This window comes from Tasmannia lanceolata, unplaced genomic scaffold (genome assembly GCF_043159265.1).
Source record: "Tasmannia lanceolata isolate RefF3 unplaced genomic scaffold, GAP_Taslan_0.1 ptg000016l, whole genome shotgun sequence".
NCBI classification, from domain to species: Eukaryota; Viridiplantae; Streptophyta; class Magnoliopsida; order Canellales; family Winteraceae; genus Tasmannia; species Tasmannia lanceolata.
This window is the reverse complement of record NW_027518693.1, coordinates 18,013,927-18,038,347: the sequence shown is the minus strand read 5'-3', so window position 1 is coordinate 18,038,347 and position 24,421 is coordinate 18,013,927. Positions and strand designations below refer to the sequence as shown.

General features: G+C 39.3%; 1 protein-coding gene across 1 annotated transcript in view; it reads left to right on the top strand.

The window, feature by feature from the left end:
• LOC143849131 (SAND family protein) overlaps positions 1 to 24,132 on the top strand; it is a 28,645-nt gene extending 4,513 nt beyond the window's left edge. The window contains exons 2-14 of the mRNA XM_077358179.1: positions 286 to 365; positions 479 to 550; positions 658 to 697; positions 7,974 to 8,075; positions 8,199 to 8,320; positions 10,651 to 10,783; positions 11,573 to 11,664; positions 12,714 to 12,795; positions 13,007 to 13,071; positions 13,269 to 13,571; positions 13,685 to 13,776; positions 14,734 to 14,798; positions 23,858 to 24,132. Of these exons, the coding sequence (XP_077214294.1) occupies positions 286 to 365; positions 479 to 550; positions 658 to 697; positions 7,974 to 8,075; positions 8,199 to 8,320; positions 10,651 to 10,783; positions 11,573 to 11,664; positions 12,714 to 12,795; positions 13,007 to 13,071; positions 13,269 to 13,571; positions 13,685 to 13,776; positions 14,734 to 14,798; positions 23,858 to 23,953 (1,344 nt within the window). The 3' untranslated portion in view covers positions 23,954 to 24,132. The remainder of the gene's footprint in view (positions 1 to 285; positions 366 to 478; positions 551 to 657; positions 698 to 7,973; positions 8,076 to 8,198; positions 8,321 to 10,650; positions 10,784 to 11,572; positions 11,665 to 12,713; positions 12,796 to 13,006; positions 13,072 to 13,268; positions 13,572 to 13,684; positions 13,777 to 14,733; positions 14,799 to 23,857) is intronic.
• The last annotated feature ends 289 nt before the right edge of the window (positions 24,133 to 24,421 follow it).

The following is a 24,421-nucleotide window of genomic DNA, read 5'->3' as shown; positions in this document are numbered from 1 at the left end:
TTGATATGTTGTAGAAAACCTGTTGTTCAATATTTCATAGAAAATTATATTTTTAATTTGCTCTTTTTGTTCAAAATCTCAAGCCTTGTGGCAAAATCTGTTTTGTTGGATTAATTGAGAGACTCGGCTTCTTAAATCTTAAACTCTGGCTGAAGCTTTTTACGCTCTGATTGAAGTTTTGGTCACACATTTTTCTTGTTTTGATTCCACCACAAATTTCGCCTTTTATGGTGCTTAAGATTTGGGTTTACTTATTTGACTGCTTTATTTATATGTGAAGTGCAGGATGATGCTTCAATTTCATGGAGGAAGAGGAAGAAACATTTTTTTGTGTTGAGCCATTCTGGGAAACCCATATACTCTAGGTTTGCCTTACCTCTTAACCAAGTTAGAATTTTCAATTTTGAAATATCTGGTTGATATTAATTTCCGTGAAGAATACTGTCATTCATGTCAGATGTCTTTAATGTACATCCAGATATGGAGATGAACATAAGCTAGCAGGATTCTCGGCAACCTTGCAAGCCATTATTTCATTTGTGCAGAATGGGTACATGATTAAAATCAGCTTTACATTATCATTGTTAGGTTAAATAATCTAGTTGAAGATTTTTCAAAGAAGAATTTTGTTTATTTTTCTCATTCTCCTCTTTTCAGTGGAGATTGTGTCAAGTTTGTGAGGGCGGGAAAACATCAGGTCAGTTTGCTTCTTTATTAAAAATGGAAAACATTTCTTGTGCTTTAATTGGCAATTGTTTTCAGTGAATAATGTCCTCTTCGCTGCAAAAAGAAAAGAAAAAGGGATACATGTACATGTGATGTAAATTTTATTAAAAGAAAAAAATAATGTGAGGCCCCTACGACTAGGAGGCTGAAGCTATACATCATTCATGTAGTTCATGTAAATTAATCCTTGCAAGAAAATCCAATATTGGCTAGCCGGTCAGCAAGGGGATTGCTTTCTGGCTGGATCTGTGGCATCATGCCCACAGTTATAGAAGTAGTCCATATTCATTTATGGTACCGCAACACTGACTTGACAGACTTCACGGGCCCAGCTTGGCAAATTTAACAACCATCAAAATTTAGCTTGGTAGAATTTGGAGGGGAACGATCTTGCTACCACTCTATCTTCTCGTGTTCACCCCAAAATCATGTCTTTTGATTTACAATAAAGAGTTTGTATTATAATCCCCAAAATTCTTTTCTAATAGCTGGTCACTCAATTCTAGAATTTTGGTATCATTCGTTATTTAACTTGGCCTGTGCTCTTCCTTAAAGATCCTCTAATCCCTTTTAGTCCAAGTTCCCAAAAGATCTTGTGTTGTGATCCCCAAAATCCCTTTCCAACCAACCACCAGTGAAAAATAGAATTCTTGTTATGTCTCGCTGACTTCCATTGTTGCAAACTCTTTTCTCCAAAGATATGCCTTTTGGTCCAGATAGCCCAAAGCACAACATTTTTTTTGGAATAATGATCTATTATTAATGAAGTGAGCGAAGCCGATGACTGAGGTGGTCAGGTGCAAAACATCAAAATTGAAATAAAGAAACAAAGCGATAGATAAAAAAGCTATAGTCAAGTGCAAAACATCAAAATTGAAATAAAAACAAACAAAGTGAGATAAAAAAGCTAATCAAACAGAACTTGAACAGTCAAAATCAAACAAAACGACCTGTAAGAGTAACACTGTCAAATGGACTAATCAAGCTGAAGGATGACTTTCTAGACACCCCAAAATGGGCTAGAGGGTCTGCATCATAATTAGATGACACGAGTTAGCTCTACTATAATATGATCTTCCAGGGTGTCCTGGATCTCCTCTATGGCATCTGCAAATGTCCACGAGTGTCTAACATCCTGTCTCAGCTATCTGACCACATTGATAGAGTCACCCTCAATAATAATCCAATCCAGCAGTGTCTGATCCAAAATCCTAACATCATGAAGAAGTGTCTGAACTTATCCTCATTAGTTTTTTACTCGGATCAGACCCGACAAAGCTCAAAATGTACCACCATAAGTAGTCCCTAGAAGACCTCCAATACCATCTTGATTCGGGATTACCAAGACTCTAGCCATCGAAGTTCAATTTCAATTTCCTTGGAGGGTCTGGTTCTCAACTAAGGCGCTGACTCTCCTTGGAACATTTGCTCAGCCTGATTTCCTCCCAAGACCTATAGAAAGAAGACATTGATATTCCTTTGAAGTAAGGAATGATCGATGCCCACTAAACTACCATCGAGAAAATCTGCCTATGCAAACTGCATACTCCCTTTGAGGTGCCTTTGAAAACTCTTGGTTCTTTCATCCCAAACCAGCCAAAGGATGGTAACAAAATAAGGGCTCCAAAGAATCTTGACTATGGGAGGCCAAAGGGCAAAATCCCATGACTCAACATGGTCCGCGATGTTACCAGGGAGGTGAATCTACACTGAAGCATCAGGTGATCGTCAGACTCGGTGTTAGCAAGGCACAACGCACAATGGTTGGCAATTGTCTTATGCATAGTTATAAAACAACCCCGTGTCAACATGAACTCTCCCAAGTTGACTGCTTTTTACCTTGGCCACGTTCTTATTCGAGTCCGCATTTTGGCCTACAAAGTTAATCAAAACTCTCAAGTTACGACCGCGTCAACTGAGTACTCGGCCACATTAACCGAGTACTCGATCATGTCGTACCAAGCTGGCTAGGATTTGCTTTGGCCGTGTTTTGACCCCGCATCCGCATTTTGAAACACTGGTCTTATTTTATGGGTGAGGAAGGTCAATCATAAGGATCTTATCGACTGGAGTTGCATCCCTAACTGGCACTCATTCATCTATTTAAAACACCACCTTAAAAAAAATTCATAAAAAATACATGGTATCTTTTTTTAGTCCAATCTCAAACTACTTGGAAGAAGGCTAGGCAGAAGCCATCAAGTGGCGGCTCTGTCTCTTTTCAGAGAAAAAATGGCTTCTTTGACTTCCTTTTATGAGATGGGTCTTTCGAGCCAAATTTTGGACTCCCCTTCCAACTTTGCTTAGTGAACACTTTATGGGAAAGGGAAGCAATGTTCCTCTGAGGAATACAACTTGGAGGATATATTCCATAAACAGTTGCTTAAAACTGGTTGGGCTGCTTGACCAGTCAATGAAACGGTTTGCCACTAAGTTAGAGAACACCCAACTACTTAATGACCACTTCAAAATGGCACCCCATACTTTTCTACTTTCTAACAGATGAATAAATGAATTTTGTCTCCCCCACTTCGTTACACAAGATAACACATTTTATTAAAGAGAAAAGATAAATAAAAAGGGGGCAGAGGTTCGCTCTTTCTTTAATCGGATGAATGACGGGTGACTCCCTCTTGGCATGGTAGGATCTGGAAACCCTTTCATTCCGCCCCGAATCCTTGCATTTGCTTGGACGGTCTCCCATAGGTGTCTAAACACTTGTGATCGCCTGAAAATTGATGTATCCGTATGGCAACGTGGTGTGTTCTCTACCAGGGGGCCGAGGAGACACTTGTCCACCTCCTCATTCTCTGTCCTCACTCTTTTTCTGTATGGATGAACCTTGTCCCTTTTTTTGGTATGTTGGCTGTACTTCTCTACCGGATCTCCAAGGTTCTGACTTCATTTTGTTTTTGGGCGGGGGGCTTTTGCTGGTTGTTTCGGTAGTACAATGTGGTCTTCTATCCCATGGTTTTAAATTTCGACCGAAATCCGAAATTTCGGGTTTCAGTGGAGACTGAAACCGAAATGGCACATAACCGAAACGTGTTATTATTTCGGACGAAATTTCGTGCGAAATTTTAGGGATTTCGACCATTTTTTATTTATTTTTAATTACTTTATAATTATCGACCGAAATTGCCGAAATTTTGACCGAAATTGCCGAAATTTCGTTAACAAATAAAATCTTGTTTTTATTAAGCCGCCGAATTTCGAGCGAAATTTCGGTCGAAATTTCGATTTTTGTGGCGCCCGAAACCGGTAACGAAACCGAAATTTATAACCTTGCTCTATCCCATATGCGGTCATATGGCATTTATGGAATGAGAAGAATAGAAGAATTTTCCAGGATAAGGCACGCATGTGGGCTCTCATCGCTCTTGACATCAAGCTAAACATTGCTGCCTGGTCAAAGGCAAAGGTAGGGATTCCTTATTCGATTGTCCATATAGTTCAAAATTGGCAATCGGTTTCATCCGGGAGAAGGCATCATACTATTATTGCTCTTGCTTGGATATCATTGGAGGATGGGTGGGTGAAACTCAATTTTGACGGGTGTTCCTTTGGTAATCCGGGTGTGGCGGGCATTGGTGGTATAATTCGGGACAATTGGGAAATACCATTCTGTCTTACTCGGGTCCCGTCGGCATTTGCGATGCTAACGAGGTCAGAGATGAAACTCCAAATGTCCCTGATACCAAATAAATCATCAACATTATTGTAACTATAACTGCCAATATCACTCCAACTATGAATGTTTTTATCTGTATCATTTATAATGGGGTCTTCACAGGAGACTAGAGCACTACTATTTGGACTCCGATGGTTTGACAAACACAATTTGAGACCACTCGTGGTGGAAGGTGAGTCTGCCAATGTTATCGCCTAGGCATTGAGTCGATGTCTGGGTCCGTGGCGTCTCTCACATATTATCGATGAAATGCGGGACCTTGTATGTGTTATCTGTCCCAAAATCGCCCACAAACGACGTTCAGCCAATACGGCTGCGGACGCTCTTGCTAAAGAGGGGGCTCGCTTGGAGGCAACGCCTGTAATTCACATTGGTCCTGTAGATAACAACCCTTAGATTCTGGATGCCTTTTGGCGTGGGTTAATTGTAATTCTGGAAACTATGTAAGATCTGTATAATCATGGTGTGGGGACACCTTGTTCCCCCTTGCTTTGTATGATCTTTTTTTTTTTTCAATGGAATGGATTGTTAATTTTCAAAAAAGAGGGGGCAGAGGTTGCCCCTTGTACATCTCAACCCCTCTGGACACCCAATTTTGCTAACAAGTCCGCCAACTTATTAGTTGATCTAGGAATACGAGTAACGAGAAAAAGAAACATCCAATTCCTTATAACTTTTCACTATCTCATCTATATGACACTGCCTCCAAGGCCCAGAACATCTTCCTCCAGCCCACGAAATTGCAAGCCAGAACACCCTTTTCTTCTACTTGTTGCTGGTACAAATGTTGTCCTGTTTTAACTGTCTATAAAATGCTTTCGCCCTTAGTGGAACACCCACCCTTTAGTTAAGAGCAATGGACTACGTCCTTTGGCCACTAGAACTAGAAACTTAAAGAATGACCTGATACAAAACCGACGGTCCCAAACCCACACTCTTGTACTGGATTCAAAGGTTGAGACTTGAGATATGTTCCTCCTCTAACAATCCAAGTGACATTGGAATTTGGCATCTTCGATATTTCTCCTAAACACCCTCAGATATGCATGGCCTAAGTGTATACTACAGGGCTTGTATTCGCCAATAGTTTTGCCAATGAACTGCCATGCACTTGAGCTGGCAGCTCTAGCTAGTTCCCTACTTTTCAATCCTGTAAAGCAACTCCATTTCCCATGAAAAGGTGTTTTCAGGCTGTTAAGGATACCTTGTAAGCTGGTCTGCCGGTAATAAATCTCTTGCCTACAGCCATCATCACTCCTGTTGCGTGTTGTTACAATGGCTTCTCTCTCTCTCTCTCTCTCCGTGTTTTTACTGAAATTTCCCTTCTTATGTGAGCTTTCCTCATGCCCAAAAAAGCTCTATTTCAGGAGGGGTTTTAGGGCTAGTCACGGGACATTGGCTGTCCCAGGATACCTTCACTAGGGGTTTCAAAACCTTATTGACAATGGTTAATACAAAATTTGGCTGATTTTTTGGCTGTTCCTCTGAGTAAACGTTAATACTGTCGAGTGTTCAATAACCTGTATGATTCTCGTATGGTATTGACTCATACAAGAAATTGATTAGTTTTTTTGGTTGATTTGGGTTGACACTGCTGATCACCTAGTTCGCTAGGTAATATTTTTAAGTGGGACTTCGGGGTTGATCTTAGATATATCAGAAATATGAAGATACTTAGTGGGTATACTGCGTACTGACGTGGCAGAGCTCCTCCTTGCTATAAATTTCAGCTGTGTTCCCGTCATTGTTTTGCCCCTTTTTAAGACATTGGCAAGTTAAGCATACCAAGGATACCTTCACTAGGGGTTTCAAATCCTTATTGACAATGGTTAATAGAAAATTTGGCTGATTTTTTGGCTTTTCCTCAGAGTAAACGATAATACTGCTGAGTGTTCAATATCCTGTATGATTCTCGTATGGTATTGACTCATACAAGAAATTGATTAGGTTTTTGGTTGATTTGGGTTGACACTGCTGATCACTGAGTTCGCTAGGTAATATTTTGCAGTGGGACTTTGGGGTTGATCTTAGATATATCAGAAATGTGAAGATACTTAGTGGGTATACTGCGTACTGACGTGGCAGAGCTCCTCCTTGCTATAAATTTCAGCTGTGTTCCCGTCATTGTTTTGGCCCTTTTTAAGACAATGGCAAGTTAAGCATGTTAAACTACCATTTACTCTAACAGCTTAAGCTGTTAGAGAAGGTGTTGTTTTATCTTTTATACTTTTAACACTCCGCCGCACGTGTGGCCCACTTGGCAAACACGTGGCACATGTAGTCCCACTTTGGGCCGACCATCGCATGTGGATTTTTGGCTTAAGCTGTTAGAGTAAATGGCAGTTTAACAAAGCATACCAAGGATACCTTCACTAGGGGTTTCAAAACCTTATTGACAATAGTTAATAGAAATTTTGTCTGATTTTTTGGCTGTTCCTCTGAGTAAACGATAATACTGCCGAGTGTTCAATAGCCTGTATGATTCTCGTGTGGTATTGACTCATACAAGAAATTCATTAGGTTTTTGGTTGATTTGGGTTGACACTGCTGATCACCGAGTTTGCTAGGTAATATTTTGCAGTGGGACTTTGGGGTTGATCTTAGATATATCAGAAATGTGAAAGATACTTAGTGGATACACTGCGTACTGACGTGGCAGAGCTCCTCCTTGCTATAAATTTCAGCTGTGTTCCCGGCATTATTTTGGCCCTTTTTAAGACATTGGCAAGTTAAGCGTACCAATTTGTTAATTTAACTCTCATTTTATCCAAGATAGAGGCTGTAGAAAAGGGTCAGTGGATACATCATAAGTGATACAATTAAGTTTCATATGTTGTATAGAACACCTCTTGAGTCCTTGTAGAAAGGTTTTAAATTTCGGTTTCGGTTTCGGCAGAAATCCGGGAAAAAAAGGAATTAAATTTTTATTTTGAAATTTCAGCTGAAATTACCAACCCAAATTTCGGAAAAATCATATATTAAAAAAAAAAAATCATTTTGCTGAAATTTCGGGTTCAGGGGATTTCAGTTTCGGTCGCAACCAAAATCTGAAATTTCGGTATTTCGGCCGAAATTTAAAACCTTGCTCTGTAGGAGGTTTTGAGAAGGAGCTGTGGCAATACAAGGTTGGTGTCCCATATCATGACTAAGGATCTGACTCAATCTACCTGATGGTTTGGGAGAAGGGTGTCAGATCCGTTAAACAACCAGTTACTCCAAAAGCTTAAGCTGATGGAGATGGTGTTATTTAATCTTTTATACTTTAATACTCCCCCTCACGTGTGGCCCTTCTTGGCCTACATGTGGCACATGTGGCCCCTCTTTTGGGTTTGGCCATTGCATGTGGACTTTTACTATCCAGGAGGTTTGAACTCAGGACCTTTGGCTCTCTGATACCATGTGAAACAACCAGTTACTCCAAAAGCTTAAGCGGATGGAGATGGCTTTATTTAATCTTTTATACTTTAACAAGATCCATTTTCCTTTCATATGGTATGTCTGATATCATTAGAGGCCAGCTATCTAGTATGTTGACTTGAAATTGTTGCATATTCAGGTAATTTTTCTTGTGAAGGGTCCAATTTATTTGGTCTGTATTAGCTGTACCGAAGAGCCATATGAGGCGTTGAGGGGGCAATTAGAGCTTATCTATGGTCAGGTACTTTCATGATTCCTTCTGGATAGTTATATCACTAGTAGCAGCTTAGCGTGAAGTGGCTTCCTTGTTTCAGCTATTTCCTTTTCAATCTCTAACATTTTTTTTTTTGTGATATGGATGCAGATTCTACTAATCTTGACAAAGTCAGTAAATAGATGCTTTGAGAAGAATTCGAAGTTTGACATGACGCCTTTGCTTGGAGGAACGGATGCCGTCTTCTCCTCTTTAATTCATTCCTTCAGTTGGTTTGTCTTTTTGCACTCTGTTTTGTACTTAATTTCTTGTGAAGTGAAAAATAGTGTGCCCATGATGTGGTAGTGGTAAAGGGAGGGATATTAGGGGAAGCAGTGAGTGGAGATTCCCCTGCAGAGAGCCGAATGAGGGGAGACCTTCACGTCCGGTTCGGAGGGCGGGGATATCCTGACCCTACTATCATTATGCCTTTGCAACCTTGATACTGACATTTCTTATGTTGTCTAAACTGAAACTATGTGTCTCGTTTTATTGCTGCTGAATCAAACATTTTGGACTCCCTCTGGAAAGCGAAGGAGATAATATTTGATAATCTTCGACTGTTTTGTTGTTGTTGTTGTATTCTTTGTGAAACATTACTGCATTCATGTCTAAGAGTTTCATTCCATTGTATTACTGCATGCTCTACTATATTGGTGTTTTCTGCAATTTGCAGTTGCAGAGCCAAATATCTTAAGCCCTTTGCACTTGTACTCTTACTTGGAAACACCTTTTGTTCATAGACATTTCAGAACGCATACTTGTAGAAGTTGGTTCAAGGCGCACGGAGGTTCATGTAATTAATATTTACGCACATGATTTTGATGACAACTTCTTATGATATAAATAGGTTAGTGGTTGCAATATTGTTGACATTTTGTTGTTGGGATTACATATCTTTGTTTCAAGAGAGTTACATTAGCTATTAATTGTGAAGATTGGAGAGATCTATCAATCTTAAAATTCTTGAAAATTGATCAGCTGTAATTCAGTTAGAATCCATGAAAGTTCGGTGGTATATTATTTCTACTGAAAATTCACTTTTGATTATAGAATAAATACAGCTGTTATTATTTCTTGATTTTTGAGGGTTTTGGTCTAAGATCTTGATCACCATTCTCTAAATCCTCATCTTAAAGGAGAGATCGTGAACATGGAGTAGATTTTCTGACAAACTCAGAAAATCGACGGCGGAGGATTGGGTTGAAGATTAGCAGGTTTGAAGATTGATATTCCTGATTTTTTCAATGTATCATGAGCCGAAAAATTCATTCATTGGTCGATTTTCATCAACATATGCTATGGAGTTCTATGTGATGGTTCAAACTCTTTAAGACATTGGTGCCATTACTTGGTGCAAAGAGACTTTGTTTTTACTTGGAGTGTCATAGTGTATGATGCATCATTGATGTATGAAGTTGAAAGACAGGAGAACTTTTTTTTTTTAAATGATGGTATTTGATTAGATAGTGCAATAGAAGAAACGGTGGAGAAGGTCGAGGGAGCAGAGATAACAGATAGAACAAACAAAATCAGGAGGTGAATTGTCGAAAATCTCTAGCGAAGGGCGATCAACTACAACCGGAACTAGTCTCTCCGCCTCCGCATTAGCTGACCGCTGAGTATGATGAAACCTAACCTGGTGACACTCCACAATACCCAATATCTCGTCAATCATCTCAGAGAATCGCCAAGGGTGCGGGTGCCTCCTTTCTAACCATCTAATTACGTTAAGAGAGCCTCCCTCCATGATAATATTATCTAACTCCCCTCTCGCCAGCTGCCTTGAGCCCTGAGTAGATAATATTTTCTGACTCATCTCAGAGAATCGCCTAGGGTGCAGGAAAACTTAGCTGCTTCATGTATTTCTATCTTTTATTTTGATTCTTCCCTAGATGATTCCGGGAAATGATTACATGATGGATCTAAAAATTGACAATTCACTAATCCTCTACACTATGATGTGAGGATGGTGTGCTCATTTTTGTATATTTCTGTAGCCTTTAATAGCCTGGTTTTTTCCTTTCTATGTTAATTCACTTGCTCGAGAAAAAAATCTTAGGATGGCATGCTCTAATGTTCATATTGTAGTGTTAGCTTGAAAGATTAATATTTTAGTGTCATTATTTTCCATTAATTCGGAAATCTTATAGTGATGCACTGGTCTCACATGTGGTATTGTAGGATCCTTACAGTATGTTTTATTGTTTTGATGATGTTCATTTGCTATCCATTTCTTGTATAGCTATAAAATTTCACTAATGTAGTAAAAACTGCTTATGCACCCAAAAAAATTCAGTTTATATTTTAAGGTACATTCATTATTTTAAATTTCTGCTGAAATCTGAAATTTCAGTTGGGACCGAAATCTGAAATTTTCGGATTTTGGTTTGGATTTTGGCAGAAATTTGGTCATTTTGACCAAAATTTCAGCCGAAATGACCGAAATTTGGAAAAAAAAATCGGTTTTTGTAGGGACCGAAACCCAAATTTAAATCCATGGGCACATTCAGTTCTTATAATGAATGTTCCAGTTATGCTTATTTTTGTTCTTTGTTTTCAGGAATCCCGCCACATTTCTTCATGCATATACATGCCTTCCTCTTGCTTATTCAACAAGGCAAGCTGCCGGTGCTATATTGCAAGATGTTGCTGATTCTGGGGTTCTGTTTGCAATATTGATGTGTAAGCACAAGGTTTGTTATTCTCTTGCACTACATTTAGTTGTTAATGATGAATGACAGATTTACATGTGGGCTGGCTTTGTCCGAAACTTTTGTTATAGATGAGATCCAATAATATCAGTCTTTCGATATGTCATGTTTGTGTATTGAAGGAGGCTAATGGAGTTGCAGACTCAGTAGCCAAGATGGACTTTTTAGACCTTCGTTTTTTTTATGGACTTGCTTCCCATATCGTAGCCACATGGTTTTAAATTGCGGCCGAAATACCTAATTTTTGGTCGAAATTTTGGATTTTGGTTGGGAACGACACCGAAATGACAAACCTGTAATTTCGGCCAAAATCCAAAATTTCTGCCAAAATGTAATTTTAAAATATTTTTTCCCTGAAATTTACTTTCCTCCCAAATTATCGGCTGAAATTACGAAAATTTCAGCTTGATAATGAAATTTGTTTTTTTTTTTACCTAATTTCGGCTGAAATTTCAGTTTCGGACATAGCCGAAACTGAAATTTTAAACCTTGGTAGTCACTCATTCTCATCTCTCCTTGATAAGATTTAGTTGTCTATCAAAAATTATGTATTACTTAAACAAGTCCATGTAAATCAATTCTTCCTATTAACTTCAACCACAATGTTTTCTACGTCTCATAATTCTACTTCTCGTATCAAATTTTCACTTACCAAAAAAAACTACGCTCAATCTATGTCTCCACCTTTAGGAAATTTTCTGTATGTGTGTCGATCTTTATTATATCATTTCAGAGGATATCCCTTGAAGCATGATATGGCGTGAACTGCAGGTTATCAGTCTGGTAGGAGCGCAGAAGGCATCTCTCCATCCTGATGATATGCTTTTACTTTCCAATTTTGTGTTGTCTTCTGAATCATTCAGGCACGTGAAATTTTTTTTGAGAGCTTGTCATGTTGATTATTTATTTTGTCTTCTTTCTTGATCAAATGAGCTGAGAAGTGTGATAAAATGTATTTTTTCCATGAAGCACTTTGTAATATCTATCATTTGAAACAGGAGCTTGAGTACTCTTGTTTAATATGCGGCGCCTGGAACTTTAAACTAACTAAACCAAATCTTTACATTATCCTAGTGGTTTCCATCCAATAAACATGAAACAATGTTTTCTTACTATCAATTTTCCTGTCAGCCTTGAGGTTCCTTTTCCTCACAGTAGCTTTGATGCTAGCATTTGAAACAGTGATGTTGGTAATGCGTTTAGCAGGCTGTACAAAATTTGCTATTTTTGTTTCATGCAACATTTTCAAGTCTTTATGGTTCTTTTTTGTTTTTAACAGTAGCCAAAAAAAAAGTTAGGATAGAAAATAAGGAAGAACTATATAATGGACACAGCGACTGTGACTCAGTAATTACATATTTACATCAAGGATTTGTAAATCAAGAACCCACAACTAACGAATCCATCATGGAAATCACCCTTGTTACCCAAAGTACCACATTTTGATAATTTCGCTCGGTTATGAGCAGGACCAATGGAGCCAATAAGATTTTCACTCCTTGTCTTAGGGGAAGAATCTCTGTTTCCCTACAATCCCTAATGCCCTGCACACCTGAAATAACCGATATAACCACTTACCCATACAATCTCTTAGTCTACCTATACCTTCCGGCCCTGGGTTACCCAACAAATTTCCATCAAATTTGAGTTTGAGTCAAGCTAAGGAAGATGATTTTTTTTATCCAACCTGTTTATCATGCAAGAAAATCTTTATGATTATTGCTATAGTACTATATCAGCTGCCAAAAATTATCACATCCGTGATGTACATTTTATATGAACAACTTGGCTAAAGCAAATCAGCATTATGATATCAAGCAAGCATAATTGGCGACATATTTTTTGCATTCTAGAGAACTGGATCATATGGAGTTTTTGTTGATATTTACATTCTCTTCATTTTCCTCTGCAGGACATCTGAATCATTCTCACCAATTTGCTTGCCAAGATATAATCCTATGGCGTTTCTATATGCCTATGTCCAATATCTTGATGTGAGTGGGACTTGGATTCATAATACTCACATTGATTAGTACATTGGTGTCAGATAGTTTTGGTTTTGAACGAGGAAAATTGTTCTGACCACAAAATGTATGGTCTGCACTTGTTACCTGTGCATCAAATTTTTATTGGCTGAATTTGCAGCTTTCAGTGTAGATTGGTTAGGAATTTGTTATGACCAACATTCGTGGTTTCCTTTTTCAGGTTGATACATACTTGATGCTTCTCACTACTAGTTCAGATGCCTTTTATCACCTCAAGGACTGCAGGTAGACTACATGTCTCTAATATTTGTGGGCATACAGATTCACAAAATGATTTTAGTTATAAGGGAATAAGAGAAACAAAATATATTTTGGACAAAACATTGACATGGTTGAAAATTAAACCATTCTACAGTAACATTTAGTTACTTTGCACATGCAATATGCTATTTTCTCATGTTAAAAAATGTACTTTTACGTAGGATTCGCATCGAGATGGTCCTTCTGAAGTCAAATGTTCTCAGCGAAGTTCAGAGATCCTTGCTGGATGGTGGTCTCCGTGTTGAAGATCTGCCTACTGACCCTTCTCTTCGCTTGGATTCCTCATCTCCTCATTTGGGGCAAGATAGACCCCCATCAGGGTCCTCGGACAGACTCGGACAAGCCCATGTGGGCATTGGTGGCCCTGCTGGGCTTTGGCATTTCATATATCGAAGCATTTATCTCGATCAGTATGTGTCTTCAGAGTTTTCGCCACCTATAAGCAATTCCAACCAACAAAAAAGGTTATACTGCTGGATCCAGTGGGCCAGTGGCAACTTTGTTTGCCCCTCATTCTCATGTTCTAAAGATACTGCATGCTTCCAATGGTAAATTGATAGGGCTCTTGTGCTTGCAGATTATATAGAGCTTATCAAAAGCTATATGCTTCTATGCATGAAAGAGGTACAGGGCCACATAAAACACAGTTCAGAAGAGATGAAAATTACGGTAGGAAATCCTTATCTTTAGATAACCCTGATGATGGAAATGAAAATAAAATATGTCGATTCAATTTCATTCCCAGAGTTTATTGTTTTATTTTAATTATTTGCAACTTTTGGTGGACAGGAGCTCCATGGCATTGGTTTGTTTTCTTGAAATGATAATCCAAATTTTATTAATTAAAAAAACAGAACTACATAGCGGTTGAGATTGCCCCAATTTCCTTGAAATGCCATTATCAAGACAAGGAGTGTGGATATATAATTTTGTTTTTTGAATGGTTGCAATTTCATTAAAATAAAGGGGCAAGACCGAGGGGTGTGGATATTATCTCGTGTGTAAACCTCTTACATACTGATATTTTCTTGAAGATCTAAAATATCAGTTCACTGCATGGCTTTCTCACTACAAATCCACTCAACTCAAAATGACAGATTTAGCCAATCTAAACTAACCAAAGGTAAAGAAATGGAAAAATGAAAATTTGTAGAGAAACTCAACACCTCTAGCTTGTCTGTTTTTAGTGGTTAATAAATGAGAAGTTAGAATGTAACAGTAAACCATTATGTGAAGGCATGGTAGTATAAACCTGCCTCAATATACTATAAAATTATTAATCGGTTTTGGTAAGTAGGTTTGTTTTAGTTAGTGTAGTTTGCAAGAAAGCTGTGGTTATCTGGACCTAGAAGGTATGAACTATGGCCATATTTATCCCTTCCAATCACTATTGGCCCAAATTCTATAACAATTGTCCTCTATTGCTTTCTATTTTATATGGTCCTCTCCACACATCTACACATTGTGATCAGGAAAGTTGACTCTTCACTAGAACTTGTCAGCCTTGTTTGAATTGAGAATTGCTTGAGTCTTAGTCTCAAGTGTTCTCTTTGAAACTTCTTACTTTTTTATTCTTATCTCCAATGTTCCACCCTAACATTTAATTTGATTTTTACTATGTTGCAGTTCTATTATGCTGGATCACTCAAGATTTTGAACTTTATGCAGCATTTGATCCACTTGCAGACAAGGTTCGATCATTTTTTTCTTTCTTTTTGAACTAGTCAATTTTCGTATTAGGAAACTAATGAAAAATGAGAACAAAAGTACAAGTTATTAATTATTACTTTATGAAATTATTATTTTTGTACTTTTGTGCCATCAACTTTCCAGATACTTGCACTCTCCCTCTTCTAAATACCAAATAAAGATATTTCTATGGAAAATGTGAAGCTTGACTGCTTTTCTGCCTTTGCTTTTAGCTAAGCATGTGATTGGGGTTGAGAAATAGCTATTGGAGACTTTATATTTAATTTAGGGTTACTCCCAGGGGAGTTGGGGGATTTATTTATTTATTTTATTTTTTTGGGAGGGGGGATTTATTTTCCCTGCTCAAATTTGCTCTCAACTTGTGGTTTGGTGTTTGGGAGCGGGTTCACCTTCCTAAATGAGTGGATCTAGCTTCAAAAAGCCTCACGAATCACAAATATAAATAATACATCATTATTGTTTCTTATAATAAATAAAAAACGCTCATCATATGCAAGTATACTGTAGCTCATAAAGTAGGAATGTCCAATTTTTTTGGTGATTTATATGACCTTTGCAAACATAATATATTAATAATTTCTAGTCATCTATCCTGTTCACAAAAAAATTCTAGTCATCTAGATACTGATTTTGTTAGTAGTATTTTGGTCTGCTTACTTGCCAGTACTAACGAGTAACAATACCAAAATTCCTTAGGCTGATCTACCCACCAGCCCTACCCTAGTGCCAGTAACATAGCTACATAATTTCCAGTCATCACCGTACTGATTTTGTTAGTAGTATTTGGTCTGCCTACTTGCCGGTACTAACTATTAACAATACCAAAATTCCTTAGGCTGATCTACCCAGCAGCCCACCCTAGTGCCAGTAACATAGCTAACTTTACTATCACGATCTTTATCCATGTATGACTACTTCTTGATTATATTTGCCACCATCAGTAGGTCACATTTGTTTTGGGTTGATCTTTCCAAAATCCTCACCTTCGCAGTTTGAGAGAGAGAGAGAGAGAGAGAGAGAGAGAGAGAGAGAGAGAGAGAGAGAGAGAGAGAGAGAGAGAGAGAGTCTCTGTTTGTGCTAGCTTTCATGAGAGAGAGAATCTCTCTGGTTGTGCTAGCTTTCATGGAAGAAATATGTTAATGAACGTACCATTGGGTAGAGTTGAATTCATGTGGTCCAATCATCTGATGGGTTGATTATAACCAAAATCAACATATTTCCTGATTGATGAAGGGTGGTTACACCATTATTCAGGGATAATTCAGAAAGCTCAGCTGAAGCCAATATCAGGTCATTGCCTCATTACTCGAATCAGATTCTGGGTGTTGGGGCCTCATTCAATTCAGATTTGAACTATGACGGGTAGATGGTACAAAATACAAATCCTATGCTTCGTGGGTTATTCCGGAGAACTTTAGGAGTTTGATGAGTTAATCTTCAAGTTAAAATAGTGCAACCAGCCCCAAAAGTCCGATTAAGCATTCAAGAAGTTAATCAAATAGCGTGAGGAGCTTTACTTTAAGTTAGCTGTTAAGATAATTCAGCAATAAGCTTAACATCTATCCTAAACATGCATTTGTAATAACAACTCACACCAAAAAGAAAACAATATATAGATACCATTTAGAAAACGGGAACAATATATAGATATGGGCAGCAAATATGAATGGTCTATCTACAAACTGAAAGCAAAGTAAACATAAGCTCTAGGGCCCGAATAACCAACTATCTAGGGTAATCGGTCTCAAGAATAAAACACGTGTGAAAGTAGCTGGCTAAAGGGTCTCGATGGATCAAAATGAAGTCTAATAAGGTTGTAAACAATAAAGGCAAGATCTCACATGGTATGAGGCACATTAGCCCTCAAATCTCATGTAGAGGAGGCCCAAGAAGGATAGTGGAGAAGTCAGGGTGATCCAAACAGTCCAAAGCAGTGGCAATCAGCAATATAAAGAGGCCGGAGTGAGAATATGGTGTTAAAATGCACATGCCCACCCCAGAAAAGCAAGGTATTCCCACGGAAAGGGAAAATTGTTGCAAGTATAGTGGAGAGTCAAGAAACGAGGGGGAAAAGATGAGAAAATGGGACTATATGATGGCGGTCCTAATTGGCTGTCGAACAGTCCTAAGGACGGCCGGGATAGGACAACAAAGACGTTAGACAAGGGAAGTTGATCAGAAGGGGTGAAAGGAAAGGAGATGAAGGGAAGTAGGAGAAAGGACTGGTGCAATAGATAACTGCAACCTGTCGGATGGTTTGAAAAGGAGATCACACCATGGAAGAATGTGGAAAGAAGAAAGAGGAAAAGATGAGAAGGGATGATAAAGGAGAGGGGGTTGAGCCAACTCAATTGGTTAGGGCTTTGGTTTTCAACTTTGAGGTCAGAGGTTCATTCCCAGCGTGCCTATAAAAAAAAGAAGGAAAGAACGAGGTGTGGGCTGTTCGTTGCAGTCGTGCAAAACAATCAATCGACTATTCTAGGAGGGAAAACCGAATGGGAAGGGAGAAAAGAAAGAGGTGAATATGAATGAGAAAAGGAGAGCGGGGGGGGGGGGGGGGGGGGGGGGGGGGTGTGTGGAGAGGGAAAGCAAGAGGAGAGAAGTAGACGTAGGAGGAAGTAGGAGAAGAAGAAAGTAGAGTAGAAGAAGAAAAGGGAGAGAAGGAGAAAGAAGATGTAAGAAATGGAGAAGTCAAGAGGGAAGGAAAGGAGGAGAAAGGGAGAAGATAAGGGGGATATCACCATGCGCCGAAGGGGAGTTTCTCCCTTCTGCGGCAATGGAAAAACTCCCACGTGTGGCTGAATATGAGAGAGGGGAGGCTGCTTTGCACAAAATTCCACTCCATAAATTAGGGCTTCTTGCCCATTAGGCGTCCTTTTATAATGTTTTAAGTGATGGGCTGGTGGGTCCTCGCTATTAGCTCATAGCATATAATCATTTGAGTCATTAGTTAATGGCTTAAATGCACCAACTTAAGGGTGAATTGAAAACAATCACTCAAGGCTAATATGGGTATCATGATCATGGTATAAGTATGACAAGCGTAATGGTAGGTGGTGTGGGCTCTGGGTAATGTGGACAACCTCAACATGTTGGCTTCCGAAGTAAAAATAAGATCAATATAGAAAGTGCTCTAAAAATAGAAACTATCATAAATGTCCAAAATATCATTAAAATATCATAAATGTCCAAAATAGAAACTAATGAAATAGAAAGTCTCATAAACAGTGAGGTGATCAAAGCTGGATCACATCAGTTCTCCCTAGATGGGAAGAACTTGACTCCATCAAGTAAGATATGCTACATTCGAAAACACGACCTCTTGCCCTCACCAGCAAACTAAGTATCTCCAAATAAACCCTCAGCGGGTCAGGTGTTTATGAAGTAATCTCCAGAAGATGTCAAGCGATGAAGAAAGACTGGCGAATCTCCAAAGGATATGGAATGAGGGGCTCCAGTCGCGAAATGATCATGTCAAAATAGTGCCATAATCAGAATCCCAGTACTGAATCTGTGGCCTCTATGGCGCTGATCTCTAGCTACTTGGTACTACTCGTGACTCGCGTGCAGCCGTTTCAACACCTCTTGCGTACCTCCTCATTGTGATAGACAAGATCTTTGGCCTCATCGCTACACTAATCGGGGAAAGGTAAAGGGGTGTATGGTTCAATAGACGGGGAAAGGGAAAACTGTACTCTCTCTAAAGGAGGCGTACTAGGAAGTCAATTGATGGAACTGTTAGCAAATTCCGCTTGAGGCATAATCAAGTCCCATGATGAGGTCTCTTGTCAGCTAAACATCTCTGTAAAGTCCCTAATCGGCGATTAACCACCTCTGTCAGCCCATCCATCTGCAAATGATTAGTACTACAAAGCTAAAGCATATTTCCCATTTGGTTCTACAAAGTTTTCTAGACATGACTCAAGTACGTCAACTGCGGAAACCTGAATGGAGTGAAACATCTTGGAGTTGGAGACCATAACATCTTGATGAAAATGGGCTCTACTTGAATTATATACTGACTCGTCTTGCACTGAACCACATCACATCTTGACTGAAGCCAACAACGCCCCTGGCGGATAGCTAAATCCGTAGGAGAAAATAGTGGAACTATAGAGTACGGATCCTCATGGAATCTAAAAAGAGATCACTGACAATTCATCTCACACTAATACCGATTCAAAAAATCATGTTCTTCTCTCATCAAGGAGCCTAGTATCTACGCCCATCGTCACTAATGATGTCAACAAGTCATTCGACTGTCTAGGATGTTCCCTTAAGGGGATTAACTGAATTTTCCTATCCTCTTTAACGAAGTACTAAGTGTTCTTTTCACCGTCATGGGTGGCCTTTCGATCTAATTGTCACGGACGACCCAATAGAATATGATATATCTCTGATGACTCTACTTCACACCAAACCGAGTCTCGATAAACATTCCCAATGGAAAAGTCTACCAGACATCAAGTATTGACAGCAAGTATTAACTGAGACCTTGAACTCGCATTTGATCCATGAGATCTCATAGGGGCGAGCAAGTCTCTTGGTTTCCAATCACAACTGATCTACCATAATGGCTGAGACTAAATTCTCAGTACTCTCACTATCAATAATTATAGTGCACATCATCCCACCTGTTGTTCAACTGATATGGAAAATATTGTTTCTCAACGATTCATCCATGTCTAAGGTCTGAGGGACGCTATATCGCGATGAATCACACAAACGGCTCTCACATGATCCCCATCTAGGATAGCCTCCTCATGCTTTCCCTGAAGCTCATCTGTCACCTCTGGTCGAGCAGTCTTATCATGGGAGGCATGCTCTTCATTGGGGTCGGCTTGATCCTCATGTTCTACTTGTTCTGCTATGTTGGGGATTGAATGTTCTAAGTGAACAATCAGAGGACATGTGACATGGTTCGCATACTTAAAACTATGGTTTTAAATTTCCCCAATATTTCCCTGAAACGACCGAAATGTTTCCATTTCCATCTCCAGCTAAACGAAATCTACATAATTTCCTTTCACGTCATTATTTCCCAAAAAAATTGACCAAAATTCCCAAAATTTGACCAAAATCCCCAAAATTCGACCGAAATGCTCGGAACGATAAAAAAATGGAAAGATATTATTTGCATTTCGTTTCATTTCGTTAATGTAGAGAATGATATTTGGTAGGCAACATCATTGAACTGCACAGCCAAGTCACCGTATCTTATGCATGTGATGTCATATCGGCATGGGACCAATAATACATCGTTACTCTACGTGGTATTGACACAGAGTCGGGTCCCTTATTGGGGAGACGGGTCATTGTATCGGCATGGGACCAATAATACATCACTACTCTATGTGGTACTGACATAGAGTCGTGGTCCTTGTAAGGGAGGCTGGTCATTGTATTTTCTTATACTTCTTTATTGACTTTTGTTTTGGACATGTACGACAACACATGTCACTAGGTGTTCGATGTGATTAAGCAATTATGGATTATTTTGTTACTTATGTGATGGTTTCTTAGTATGTATTTGTGCTTATTCTAGCATTTCCCAAAGTTTCATCTTAAAATTTCATCATTTGCATATGCTTTTTAAAAGATTAAAAAATTTCATCATTTGCATAAGTTTTCATACATTTCCGTATTTTTACAAGATTTCAATTGAAACCGAAATGTTTCCTTTTCCGTGCTGAGTGAAACCGAAACAAAACCAAAATTTAAAACCTTGCTTAAAACGTTTAAATATGGTAGTGGATGGCTTGGGTCCTAGGAGACCTCACCCAAGGCTTGTCTCACCTACTCGGATTTTGGAAACATTGCTTTTGGTAGGAAGAGCGGGGCTCAGTCAGCTCGTCACAGATGTCGAGCTAGAGGGGCCTCTCTCAATGTCCCTTCGTTGAAAACTATGTGCCATCTTCTTGGCCTTTAGGGGCAATCAGAAGGCATTATTAACGGTGATGAGGGTATGAAGGGAAACAACTTTTGGATTTGAATTTGCAGCTCATTGATGTATCGAGTAGTAGCCTACTCATCTTCAACCAATGCATTACAAGCTGTTAAAAGATGGAACCACTCCATGTATTCCCTCACGGAATGAGCCCCTTGTTTAAGGCTAAGGAGTCTCTAGTAGAGGGTATGGCAGGTATTTCCCTTTCATCTTCTCTTTCATTTTGGCCTAACTACTGATCTTGGCCTTCCCCCTCTTTGAGTTATCCTACTCGGGACATGTTTCCCCAAAACAAGGGAAACTTCCTTGAGTTTCATGGTAACAAATCTGTTCTTTTTATCTTCTAGGAGGTCTTTCCACTCAAAGAAGTGGTCGGTGCTATCTAACATATTCAAGGAATACGTCAGGGTTGAGGTGACCCTTAAAATCCCCAATATCAACTCAGATCCCGTAGCCTCTAGATCCCTCTAAGGCTCGCACTATCCTATCCTCCAAATGTAGTCGGGGTCCATCACGGTATCGCTTCGGCTCCTCATAAGATTCAACAAATCATCTAGGCTAGGTTCGCCCTCTAAGTAGTCATCAAGATCTAAATCCCTAGCCCTGACATCGCTTAGTGTGGGTGTGAGGGTAGGTCTAGGTGGTGTTGTGCACCCTGGAGCTTCTACCCCAAGTACTTCCTGATCCTAGCCTAAGTTAAAATATATTCTCGGAAATTTCTCAGGAAGGAAAAATCTCAGGATATTTTTTTCCAGGTTCATATAAGGGGAAAATGATAAAAATAAATTTATTTAAAAATATATAAAAATAAATAATCTAAGAAAAGTATAAAATAAAAAGGGAGATGATATTTTCATCCCCTTGCAGTACGCATTCGCCCCCCTTATAATGTGAACAGTGGGCAACTTTAACGCTTTTTGACGTCAAATCACGTTAAAAGGGGGGCAAATGCGTACTGCAAGGGGGATGAAAATATTATCGCCCAATAAAAAATATATAAAATATCACAATATTATCATAGTAAATGATTAAAATGAAAATATCACTATTTTTTAAAATCGCGGGATTATTTCACGATTTTGTCGTTTTATCAAAATGTTGCAATAAAATCAGTCTTTTGAAAATATTGGATATATTTGGGAAATAGATCCTAGCCAGGCAATGCTACATGGATTCTTCTCAATGGGCGAAGAATCCATGTCGGACACGTCTCGGATTCCATTACTTCAAGATTCTCTGAGACACTTCGAGATCATTTTTATCTGTTGTTTCCGAATGTTACTACCACAAGTATACAATTACCACATGTTTTGAGTTTTACGCATCCTAATATTGAGTTTCTTAAATGGAAATAAAATATTATATGTACTTAACCTATTAAAATATTCAATATATTACTTGTTATAACCATATTATTATATAAAAATAAATCAAATTTCAGAATTGATTAAAATATTTTGGTGAATCCACTAATCATTCTTTTTGACGTTTGCTGAATCCGACAATCGATACCCCGTGTCGTATTCCGGCACTCGTATCCGTACTGATGCAACATAGTAGCCTAGGCACTGCTAATGTCGGCCAACGTGTTGGAATGCTTTCCAACATGGCCTATGTGTGCTGCTGTATGACTCTTTGGGGTTGAGGATGACCCAGTCCCTGACGTGGAGCATTGGCCCTGATAGCCATGGCTTGGATATGTGTGATCAGTGTGCAGGACAACCCTACAGACTCTGGAACAGCGAACACCTAAATAAAGAATTAGACAACCTTATATGACAAAACAAAAGCCTAACTAAGACACCCTAGCAGCAGAAATGCCAACTAACTGACCTAGACAAGACCTACGAGGTAGAAGAACATCCCAAGGGAATGTAGTCTCTGCTCTCATCCTCAGAACTTATGACCCTCTTTCTTGCTCCCAACCAGAAGAACAAAGGAAACCAGGAATACATCTTAAGAGCCAAACACTTACCTGAATGGACGAATTCCTGGACGTCTGAAGCAGACCTTTGCAAAGGGGTCGTTCCTCCAACAGTTGGAGAGGCTAGGGGAGAGGCACTCACATGGGAAGCATCGGGGAGAGCAGTCAGCAAGCGGCGGCAACTCCCCGGCCAAAAGGGGTGGTAGACGCAAAGATCCGCATGCGTCTTGGACTAGACCTTCAGCCTGCAAACAAACGTCCGTGTGGGGCTTCATCAACCAATCTGTAATCTCGTCTGATCTTCCTAATGTGATCACCTTACTTGAGTCATCCACCTCCTTCTGACCAAAGTAGTGACTGCCAGCACCATAGGAATCAATTCAGTCATCAGTTTGAAGGGATGCAGGGGAAGGAGAGATCGTATCAGCGGTGGTCTCAAGGGGCTCGTGAGGAAGGGCCTCCACCCGCAGGGATTCAACAGAGGACCGTTGCTAGGGGTTACTTGCTGAGGGTTCCAATCTCCTCACCTGCTTCCTATGGAAGCCGAGAGCGTTACGAGAACACCCCAGTCGATTAATCCTCATGGTTCTCGGGCGACAACGCCTTTCTCACATAAATTTAAGTTTCGCTTGCTGTCTCATCCTAAAATGGAATGGCTCTCTTGATCTGACTGTTGAATATCTTCTCCGTGATTGTGTTGTGGTCCATCGATTGGGCTGGCTAAAACCCCATCATAACGGTTTTTATTTACCCCACCCCCTAATCTTGAGCCATTTGTACTCTGATTGTGGGTCAAATATCCAACCGGAGTTCTATATTTACTGAATTTAATGACGTGACTGTTTTGTATGCGAGTGCTATAACTGTTGAGGTCCCTTTGCAGATGAATATGTAATCGAACTCTTGGACTAGTAATGCCAAACAACTCTCCTTGGAGACTAGTTACTTGTTATGTGCCTTTCTCTTCTTGTTTATTCCATATGTTCATTTCCTCTCAGATGTCAGTACTTATTTCATATAATGATATCTCCCATATGCCTTTTGCTTGTTACATAAATGAAGGAGACTAGCCAAGGCTAGAAATTACTTATATGGCTGTTTATATCATTTTGTTTTAAGCATCAGATGCATCCATATGCCTTCTGACTTGGGTTTTAACAACTGTGCAGGCTTTGGCAATCAAAACTTGCAACCGAGTGTGCCAATGGGTGAGAGATGTGGAAAATGAGATATTTTTGTTAGGAGCAAGCCCTTTTTCTTGGTGATTTCATCAAGTCTGTATATGTGATTGTACTTTAGGCTCTATTTCTAATAAAGTCTATCAATATTTTTCTCATGTCTATGCACTTTCCTGCATTTTGGTTGATCCTGAGATGCAAAACTACAAATGTTGATTTCGTGTAGACTTTGCTGTTCTTTTTAAAAAGCAAAGCATGTTTCAATATTCTCCAAAGAGTTCACGGATATCATCTTTTATGGTTCTCATGTATTGTAAGGTCGCAAGCTATATGAAGAGGTGGAAAACCTAAAATCTCCCCACAGTGGTATGCACCTCCCCTTGGATCAATCAAATTCAATTTTGACGTGAGTTCCAAAGGTAATCCAGGCCAGGCAGGGATTGGAAGAATCTTCCAAGACTCCGATGGGCAAAAAATCTAATCTTTTTCTGGACCACTGGGATATGCGATGCAAATGAAGCAGAAGCTCGTACCTTGCTATGGGGGCTGAAATGG